The sequence below is a fragment of the Grammomys surdaster genome, unplaced genomic scaffold (assembly GCF_004785775.1).
Source record: "Grammomys surdaster isolate TR1022 unplaced genomic scaffold, NIH_TR_1.0 165, whole genome shotgun sequence".
Taxonomy (NCBI): Eukaryota; Metazoa; Chordata; class Mammalia; order Rodentia; family Muridae; genus Grammomys; species Grammomys surdaster.
Genome location: NW_021604613.1, coordinates 22,471,901 through 22,482,845, shown reverse-complemented (window position 1 = coordinate 22,482,845; position 10,945 = coordinate 22,471,901). Strand labels below are relative to the sequence as shown.

The window sequence follows — 10,945 nt, the reverse complement described above, 5'->3', positions numbered from 1 at the left end:
CCTTAACTTTTATACAGAGCAGTTAAAGACCCAGGGTAGCCAACACAATATCGAAAAACTATGTAAGATAGAGCTTGATAGCTCAGCTCTTGTCTTCTAGAATTGGGATAATCACAGCCATCAGGGCAGTGAGATCCATATGAAGAAGACGTCAATGGGAGAGAATGGAGAGTCCAGACACAGTAGTTTCAAATACAGTCAAATTATCTTTGGAAAAAGAGCAGGTAATACAATGGAGAAAATAATGTTTTCTATAAATGGTGCTAAAGTAGACACACATGTGTACAAATATTTTCCAACCCCTAGAAAAACTCTCCCAACATTGATAATAACGAATGCTTAAACGGACACCGAACAACAAGAATTCTGATTCACTGTTAAGTGGAGTAAGAAAGTATGTGTTAAGGTTAGCAGAGTTTTGCAAGGTTTCTGTTGTGGTTAGTTTTGCAGTGTTGGGGACTGACACTCCGGTCTCATGCATCCCAGGCATGTATCCTATGGCTATGCTATGCCCTCAGCCAGCTAGGCAGTCTCTTACAACAACTGACACAGTCATCATGACACAATTCAACATTGACTCCGATGAACTGAAACTTCACGGCCGCACAAAACCCCACACTCTTGCACACAGACATTTATAACGATTTTATTAATAATTTCCCCAACTGGGAAGCAACTAGGATTTTTCTACAGTAAGAGAAAAGGGAAAACAAAACAGTGGAACATTACGATGATGCAATGTTATCCAGGGCTAAAAATAAATGAGTTATCAAGCCATGAAAAGACGTAAAGGAAATATATACATGTACATTACTATGCGAAATAAGCCAATCAGAGAGGTTACATACTATAAAAGGTATAAATCTATGTCACATTCTATGTACATCATTATGGGAACAGGTATGGACCCTTGGTTTCCCTTGGTTTGGAGGAGGTAGTAGTGAATAGATGGAGTGAAGTGACTTTTTTTTTTTGAAGATAGTGGTTATCATGAAATGGTTGCCCAAACCTAGACGATGCACATGCTAAAAGACCAAGAGCAGGAGTGAAGTGATAACGATCTACCAGTGTAAGGCCATCGACTGTAACAAATGGCCACGTGGTAATAAATGATGATAATGGGGGCACTGGGGCTCTGCCTTTGTGGATTCAGAGACTACAGACACCTCTCTGCGTTTTCCATGAAATTTTACTAAGACCCCCAAATTGTTCAAAAACACCTCCTCCAGGCTCATGTAAGCAACCTGAATTCAACTTAGTGGAACAAAAAAAAGACATCAATGTCAATGTAGGTGTGAGAGTATGTGAGAACAATTAGTTCAGAGGGAGCACAGTGTGTAATGGGGAATGAAAGGAACCAAAATACATGCATATGAATGTATGAAATTCCTGAAAAATAAAATTACAAAGGCAGAGATAGTAGGCACTTGATGAACTATAAAATGGGAGCCTATACTATTCTAGCAAACAGATCTCTGGCAGTTATACTTTTTAAAGGACAGTACTATTTTCAAACTGACAAATCCAGCTACAGGATCTCCAATCCAACTTACCGTGAATACTTAGAGATTAAGTTCTATTAACACACGCAGAAACCAGTGGTCAAGATGAAGTCAATAAAGTTCTGAATCAACAGTTTTACTTTTGCTTGAGGAAAAAAATGTCAACAGAGATTAGTGTTTTAAGATTTAACTCATTTCTAGGTCTCTCCCCCAACCCCCTCTCTAGGAGTGCCAACAGATATAAGCGCATGGAGTGAGGAATTCCACACTTGAGATTCCTCCCCAAAAAATGGCCAAGAAAACTAAATTGCTTTCAAATATGGTTAGTGAAAGCCATGCTACAGAGTCAGGCGGGCGTTAAGGCCCCTTGCCTCTTCCTGTGCTCAGATGTGTCGATGGTGACTGTGCCTTCTATGAGATCTGCGTGGCTCACTGTGGTGCCGGGGAGGGTAAGGGGAAGACTCCCTGGTTTCATGGTGGGAATAGATTCTGCGGATGGGGCCGGGTCTATGCTCACGATCAGTTGAGTTGGTTTCCCTGGAGTATCCATGCCTGCGCCTCGGGGAATCTCTCTGGAAGGGCTGCTGTTGGGAAGATGGAGAAGAGGGAATATGGTCCTCTCTGCGGCTGGGCAGGTTTCGAGGGTGTGAAGAAGATCTCTGAGGGCTGTGGTGGTGGTGGTGATGGTGGTGGTGGTGGTGATGGTACCTGGAAGAGGGAGAGTGCCTGGCCCCGGGGGTTTCACGTTGCTCATAGTGATGGTGGTCTCGATAAGGATGCCTTCGGTCAGCCCGGTCTGGATGTCTATCTGCAGGAACATCCCTGATCCACCTTCCCACAGGGTTGTGAGCTGGGAGGATCACGCCCCAGGCGTCTGCCACATGTGTCAGCAGCAACTGCGAGAGGTAGCGGTGCGCCCGCTCATCCCAGTGCACTCCATCGCTCAGCCGATGCTGCCCAGCATGGCGGAAGTGGAAGTGGAGATCCAGCACATCGAAGCCACGCCTCGATGCCTCAGATGAGCTGTAAAAGTTGGCCTCCATCACGTCTTCACGCAGGCGTGAGGGGCAGCCTGAAGCATCCGGCAGGATGAAGCCCCCAGACACGACTTCGGCCACAGGCATGGTGGTATTCCATACTACGAGGCAGCCGGCAGGCAGCACCTGATCCAGGCGTTGGAAGAGCCTCTCCACGTCCTCTCGGTAGTTTCTGAGGAAATTGCTTCGGTACCTGGACAAGTCCCAGAGGCACGAGTTCACGATCACCAAGTCGGGGGCATACTCGCCCCATCGCAGCTGCTGCAGGATGTCCTCCACATAGGGCGAGTAGGCCCGTGTGAGGAAATAGAAGCGCACCAAGTGGCGCCCGGAGCAGAACTGGCGCACCTCACGGTAGTGGGCGCCATTGTGCATGCGTCCCCACCTGCCGCCCTCCAGCAGCACGTCGTGTTCGAAGCTCAGCTCGCCCTTGCTCTTCAGCTGACTGGAAGACAGCAGGCAGTCCTTCTGGAGCAGGAGAACCAAGTCCTTGTAGACGGCTCTCTGGATCGAGTCCCCCAGGACGACGACGAACTTGTTGTGCAACAGCTGCTGGACTTCGTGAGCTCGGAGATGGGGCATGATGGCTTCCTTGTGAGCAGTCTTGGAGGGAAGCCGCGGGAAGCCTGAGAACCTCACGGAGAGGAGATGGCTGCAGCGTTTGGACTGAGAGACGACGGACAGCAAGCTTCTCTGGTCAAAAGCCGCCTCATCCGGTTTGCCTCAGCCCCCACGGCGTGACCTCTGAACCTTGCAGAGGATTGCGTGAGTTTAGGCTCCACCTGGCGGAGGAAAGGTGGAGCAACCCAGCAGGAAGCCAGCCGTGGCCCTCAGCCTGAGGTGAAGCAAATGATGTCCGGCCAGTCAACTTCCCCCAGGGTCTCTGGCAAGCCAAGTTCTTCTTTGCCACCAATATTATTTCACTAATGCCCATAGATCCATTTGGATTGCCTTTAGGCTTCCTTTCCTTCTGTTTTCTTTACCGCCATCCTCATTCTAGCTGAGGATTTTTTTTTCTTTATGATTCCATTGGCGGGAAGGTGGATAATACCTTTCTGGAGGGTAGAACCCAACCTGGCACTACTGTCAAGATGACATTCCAAGTCATAACTGGCAGAACATACGGTGCATTGTTAGAAATGCTATAGGAAGTCCTCATGAACCTTTTAACCAGCTTTCCCGTAAACACGATATCTTTAGTTTTGTACCAAGGAATACTGGCTATTTCCTCACCTCACGGTAAGGGGAAATGCTTGTGCTTCCATCGGCTTCTAGTCTCCTTTACTGTCCCGTTCCCTAACTCCCAGGAATGACTTACGCTAATATCCATTTACACAATTTGCCACTTCAGAAATTCTGTGTGAGTGGAATTGTACAGTATGTAACCTTGGGAAATTCCTCTCTACCCACATTTCATCTCCCGCATTGTCCTCTGGATTTGTCAACTTCATAAAGTGTGACTGCCTGTTTTCTGAAGTAGGATTTGAGTTCCCTGGAAAATGTCAGTACTTTTTTTTTTGTTTTAAATATCGCTCCCTGAAGTCATCCATTAAAAGGATGATTAGGTTATTTGCTGTTTTGGGTTGTAGCAAATGGCACTGTTGAATATTTCTGTACAGGTTTTGCCCTTGTTAGGTTGTAGAGTAGTTGTATAGCTAATGCTTTAAGAGATTCCTCGCTTATCTGGTGTGGCACATGCATGTAGATCCAACATTGAGGAAGAAGAGACAAAGGGATAGTGAGTTTGAGGACAACCTGGGCTATTTAGCATACATTGAAACTTAGCATCAAAAGAGAAGGGAAACAAAAATCTCAAATTGTTTTCTGGAATGACCGAACTCATTCTCACTAATGTGAATAACGGTTTTAATTTCTTCCTGGGTTGTCATTTGCATAACCTGATTATGTGAAACCCCAAATATTTCATATACTTACTCAAGCATTTCTGACCCCCGGGGGAGGGGAGAAGAGACTTTTCTTTATCCTATGTGGTGCCCTCATAGATGCTGTTTAAGCCCCATGGAATTTTCTTTAAAATTCCTTTGTCTCTGGGTTATCTTAGGCCTTTTAACTGGTGCTTGTGAAAACGGAGGATAATCTTTTATTTGGGAGCCAGGAGAAACCAAGACTTAAGGCACATACCTGGTATGTGGAGAACCATTAGGTTTAGTTTTGAAGTCAAAAGTCAAAGCTCTGACATCTCCATTTTCTCCCTGTTCATAAAGGGTGGAAGGAAAACTGTGGTTCTATCAGAAAAAAAAAATGTCCCCTACTGGTTTTGCATAGTGTACATGTTGCTTTTGGCAGATGTCACCTCTGAGGCTCTCCTGGATTTCCTCACACATTCTGAGAATATTTTGAGCTATACTTATCATACTGTTTCCTCCAGTGATCTAGTTGCCCATTCTCTTCTGGTATTTTCTCAAAACTCTCACCTAAATATCCTTAGTTTTCAGCCTTATAGTTTTTCCTTTATAAAATCTGTCTGTAATATCAGTGTGATCAGGAACAATACTTTATGTTAATGTATAACTTTATGAGTAGAGAGTTAAAACAATAACCTTTTGACATTTTTGTATAATATGGAAAACTGTTTCTTATTCTAATAATCTTTTTAAATGATCCTCCAGATAGCTCTTTGTGTACTTTGGCTAAACACACACATTTATGAATAAAAATTAAGTCCATAAGCTATTGTGTTTGTGTATAATTTGGATCTATACTCCAGTTGTTTTTTTTTCTTTCTCTTAGCTTTGAAGAGACTATTATAACAATACTTACGTTCTTTTTTTCTCAAAAGCAGACCTGCTCGCATGTTAGTATCAGTGTGTTTTGCCTCCTATGCCATAACATGTGAATTTCAAATTAAATATAAGCATTCATTTTTTCCTCAATAAATGAACTGGATGGCATATCTAGTTGGTGACATATCGATTTCATGAGATGAGCAGGAGATGGAGATGAATAACTATGTCCCTTCTACTGAAATAAATATCCTAAGGCCATAAAAACAGAACCAAAACAAAGTATTAAAAATTTTGGCTTGGGAGAAAGAATTGTACAGTTATAAGATATTGAGCCATAACCATGGATAGTTCTAAGCCAAGACTGTTAGATTTTAGCAGAGTCAGATTTTAAATTTTATTTAATAGTTTCATTGTGAACCTCTTCTGAGTTTAGAGAATCATGCTGATTGTAGGAGTTAAGAGTTCACCATGTAGATGGTAAGCACTATGTGAAAGAGAGATAAGGACCCTAAGAAGGCACGCAGGCTGAAAATATAGCTGTGGTTAATGAGGGAGTGTGCTCATTAGCTAGAGAGGCCTCTGCTGACCTTCCTATCCCTGTGCTTTTCCCTTCTTGCCGCAGTTTTTATAACCTGCTTTATTTTTCTTTGCAACCCTCACTGGCACAACACATTTTATTATTTTATTATTATATCATCATTTTCTTATTCTTATCAGATTTATACCCTATGAGAAAAAGACTTGTTTCCATTTACTTGTTTCCTCAGCTTTTAAAATCATATTGACTATGTAGTCAATAAATGCTTGGGTGATGAAACAGTAACCCGTGGAAATTCATTGTTGGGAGAGATCATTAAATGCCCAAACACCTATCTACTGCTTGTATTGCCTGAGTAGTCCTTCTGCTATATCGGCATCTAGTCTGTGTTCTTATACTCATCCATGTGTTAGTACTGGGAAATGCTTCCTTGAGTCGGTTCTCTCTTCAGGAAACAGGAGCATCAGCTGAGCCTGCCTGCACCCCTATAGTGTATATTTGTGGTACTGTCTAAAAGAAGAAAAGGAAGAAGGAAAGAAGAAAGGAACAAGAGATGGAAGAAGGAAGGGAAGAAAGAGAGAAAAAGAAAGAAAATTGGACTGTTAAAATCTCTAATTTTTAAATACCCTGTTTTAGATCTTAAGATATTAGAAGACCGTCATCATTTTTCTCTGATACGGCTGTCTTTAATGTTATTTGAGACTATTAGTCTCTTTGTGTCCTTTGTCTTATATTAGCCTTAAAATCCCTTCAATTATTTACAATACCAAGGCATGATTCTCATTATGTGTTAGCACATGGCCATTCCATGTACACAATGGTAGATAATTCAGAAGTATGTCACCATGGCAAAGCAATAACTGTTTTGTGTGGTAATTGTGTCAATGCATGTGAGATAGTGCCACTTTTCCCTCCCAAAAGGAATGAGGTTTTAAAAATAATATTTGTATTGATTATTTGGGAATTTCAAATCATGAACCTTGAACATGCTTGCTTTCCAGTCCTCCCAGGCCCAACCTCCAACCTTTGGGACCTCCCCATTCAAAAGAAGATGAATAACTAATATTTTTTTAAAAAGTCTAATAGTGTTGCACATATACTCACTGGAGCATGGTCAAATTGCCAGTGACCTGCCCCTTAAGGAAAACTGAGTACTCCCTACCCACACTCTTGTCAGAAGCCATCACTTGTGGAGAGCTACACTTCAGCATCACAATTTTTAAGACTTCTCAATGGCTTTCTGTTTAGGTTGTTATGGTTTTGAGGTGTTAGGTGGAGGAAGGTGTTGTCACAGAAGTCGTCTATGTCCCTTTTTCTCAACTGTGAGCCTGCAGTCATCAATACCATGTCAAAAAGTAGCTTCCTTGTCCTTTACCATCAGAGGGAGCATAGATCATGGACTTACATATGGTTTCTGGTGTGGACCAGAGACATCTACATAGTCTCTCATGTCGGTACATGCCACAGACCTCAGAATGGTCTACAGTGACACTACAGACCATGGACACGAACACATCCCTCTGCTGCTGCATGGGGTATGGACACCATCACAGCCCTTGGCAGCAGCACAAACAAAGGACATCAACACGGTCTCAGGTGACAGTGCAGGTCACATACATCAACATGGGTTCAGGCTGCAGCTATGGATATCCACATGGTCTGAGTGGTAACTCAGGCCAGTGACATTACCAAGGCTCCTGGAGGCTATAGGGCCATGGAAATCCACATGAAACTTGGGCTTCAATATGGTCTGGTGTTGTGGACTACAGATACCAAAGTGACCTCCAGGGACAGCATAGAGGTCTTTAGAGGAGGTCCAATCCAGAAATGAACAGTTCTTCATCTTGGACATCCTGCTGTTGCTTAGAACCAGGATAATGGTGCAGTTGGGCAGTGTATTCTGGGGCTGAGTCAGAGTCCAAGCTCCAGAGTGTTGCACTCCGTTCAGTTAGCCCTGCTCTGCAAGGACATGTTCCTTTATCACCCCAGGCTTCCCTCACACCTATCCCTGCCCATCATGCCTCTGGTCCTGCCCCTCTCACCACTCTATTCCTCTAATTTTCTCACCTCTCCACTGAATATTCATTTGTTGTAGTGGCATTCAAGACTGCAATATGAGTTATTGGTCTGGTTCAACGTTTCTGATTTCTGAAGCACCGTAAGTACTGAACCACTGCCAAGTCTTGTCTCAGATATCCTGCTGTTGCCCAGAGTCAGGGTGATGTGGCAGCTAGGCAGGTCATCCAGGGACAGGTTGGGTGCGAACTCCTGGCTGCTACATACCTCCTTGCTTTCAATGTCTGCCACCCTGAGGCTCAGTAGGGTTGACCGTTGTGCTTATATTCTGCGGGCAACACTGCTACCATGAGCTTTACAACTCCCAGCAGGGCGGAAGCTACAGTGCATCCATGTTAGGTACTGGCTAGTGGGCCTTGGATCAGTCCTATTCATTTCTGACGTATTTCCTCGGAAGCTCCAGGCCACAGCACACCATCCCGTCCTCAATGCTGGCTACTGTATGGCTTGGCTCAATAAGCACAACTGGACTCCACTGACATCTTGCAACCCCTGCCCCCCACAGCAGGTCAAGCAGTACGGACTGCAGCTGCTATGGCTCCGTAGGTACAGGTGAGCCTAGAGTTAGCCCTATTGAGCAATGGCATGTTATTATAGGAGCTCCAGGGCTGTCTCCCTGCCCTCTTGCTGGCTGCCAGGCATGACTGCTGTGCCTGTAGGCTGTGGGTAGCAGTGCAGCCGGGGTCTTCTGTCTCCCAGTAGGGCAAGCAGCACAGGCCCAGGACTGAGATTTTGACTCAGGTTCTCTGTCCTCCACATTTGGGGGTGAGGATGCATAGGGAAGCAAGCTTCATCCAGTTAACTTGTTTTCCACCGAGTATGTCTCTTATCCTTAGTTTGCTTATCGATAGAGCAGTTAGAGTAAAACTTTCATTTTCAAGTTGTCATCCTATTACTTACTAAAGCCAGGCCAGCGTTTGGGGTTGGTTCTACTTAGAAATTTCTTCACTATGTCTAATTACTCTTCTCAGAATGTGTCACAAGACACCTGTGGCATTCAAAAGCAACTCCAGTTTTCCCGGTGTGGGGTGAGCAACCCAATTTGGGATTTGGATTATCACCTCTTTTGTTAAATTAATGCTGCCGAAAAATCTAATCTGCTTTTTTTGGGTAATCCTTGCTCTTGTGACTCACCCCAAGCCTTTCTCTTCCACTATACTTGTCTGAGTCATCCTAATGTATGATAAATATTAAGTTTTTCAACCTGAGTCTATGCCCATGGCTGTTTACTTTTGAGAAGAAATATAAAGCCTTTTTTTTTCTTCTGTTAAGCTTATTCTATTCCTGTTTGCCGAGATCTTTTATTTCGGTGCTGTAACCTGTTGTCATAGTTTTGGGTTCTAACTTTGCCTTCCTGGTTCCTCAATGACCTTCCCAGGCATCTGCAAGCCATGCCTGATAAACAAGCTCTTTGTGACTCCATAGTAAATGACTGAACAAGATAGAAGACACTGTGGTGCTCAGTTACCTGCCTTCCAGCTTGTATTCAATCCCGCTCCCGGTACCTTTGGATATAATGATTTAAACTATTCTTGACCTTTGCCTGTAAGACACACTTTCCCACCTTTTCCAAGACAAACTTTTCATAAGTGTCCCATGCCTCTGTAAAAATCTTTACAGGCTAGACTTACAGGTTTCATAGATTTGATAGCATGATGTCACAAAGATATGCAGGACCTCCCTGCTTCTCCATCCACTCTGCCCTGTGTTGTGCTCATGGGAACTGTGTCCTTTGTACTGGATTAGTTGGATTCCTTTGTCCAGAATGAACAGGAGATTGCAGGAGAGTAGGGGAATGAGATTTCACCAGATTCCTTTCTTACAGCCACACAGAATATAGCGTGTATAGCATCGGATAAGTGCCTTAGTTCTTTCCGAAGGCTTGAGAGTCCCTCTGATGAGCTCTCTTCCTTGGCTAAAGAGATAAAGTTAAGACTCGATGTAAATTCTCAGATGGTCATGCCTTCCTACTGTTTGACATCTAAGGTTCAGGGACTTTCTGTTTGTATGACAAGAAAGGCTCCACGTTTAATTTAATGCTCTGTGACTCCTATTTTTGAAATCAATCATCTGTTTTGAAAGGAGCTCTACAAATTTTGTAGTCAGTCCTGCTGGGAGTGGGACTTTTTCCCACCAGCCACCTCAGCATCCATGTAGGTTTTCCTTAACACTGCCCCATGGTTATATGGTGAGTCCTGTCTATTTCTCTCTGTCTCTCTCTGTCTCTCTCTGTCTCTCTGTCTCTCTCTCTCTCTCTCTCTCTCTCTCTCTCTCTCTCTCTCTCTCTCTGTCTCTGTGTTTGTGTGTGTGTGTTCTCGTTCCCTGCCAGGGCTCTGACTCATGCTGAATGAACTGTGATGAGTCAGATTTGTTCTTGTGAGGCTCTGTTGACTCCTCCTGATCATTGGTTCTTTATGTTCTCCACACCTATTCCTCTGTGTAAGAAATTCTAAAGCCTTAACTGAAATCAATGTAACACTTCACACTAATTTGCTACGGCTCCATTTGTCCCATTTTCCAAGATTGGCTACTATTTTTCAGCATATGATTTTCTTTCCCACTGCTGCTTGGAACTCTTCAAAGGCCATCGGCAATGTTTAATGCTCTAATTTACAGGCTCTTTAGAAACCTCTAGAGAAAATTCAGACTCAGCTAACACGCCAGGTTTCCCATATCAATACGCTTTGCCTTTTTCATCCAGGAAGAAGAAGGGCTTGTTTTCTTTGTTATCATTGAAGGTATTAATATCAAACAAAGACGTTTTCCTTAGCTTCTTGAAATAATAAAACATTTTAGAGAAAAATAAGCCACCAAAGCCAAAACCCCTCTACTGATTTACTACCAAAAACTTCGTAAATCCTCCAATTCTAAGCCACATTCTTATATGAATTTCTCTTTGACAGTGCTGTTTTTGTTTTGCTGTCTGACGTTTTGAATTCACGGAGAAGGCTATGATATTTAAAAAGTGTACATTAAGCTTAGGTTTCAGCTAAGGTTTCCCTTCTAGCTCTAAGGGAAAATGTTGTTCCTAATTTGTTGAAGCTG

At 43.5% G+C, this 10,945-nt stretch overlaps 1 protein-coding gene across 1 annotated transcript; it reads right to left on the bottom strand.

Annotated features, from left to right (window-relative positions):
- Positions 1-1,885: 1,885 nt before the first annotated feature.
- LOC114619817 (PC-esterase domain-containing protein 1B-like) lies at positions 1,886-3,121 on the bottom strand. The gene has a single exon (XM_028765742.1). The coding sequence runs from the start codon at positions 3,119-3,121 to the stop codon at positions 1,886-1,888; it is 1,236 nt and encodes a 411-aa protein (XP_028621575.1).
- Between the last annotated feature and the right edge of the window lie 7,824 nt (positions 3,122-10,945).

What these genes read in the sequence shown, in the direction of transcription:
- LOC114619817 (XM_028765742.1), bottom strand. Translation starts at nt 3,121, where the DNA reads ATGCCCCATCTCCGAGCTCACGAAGTCCAGCAGCTGTTGCACAACAAG.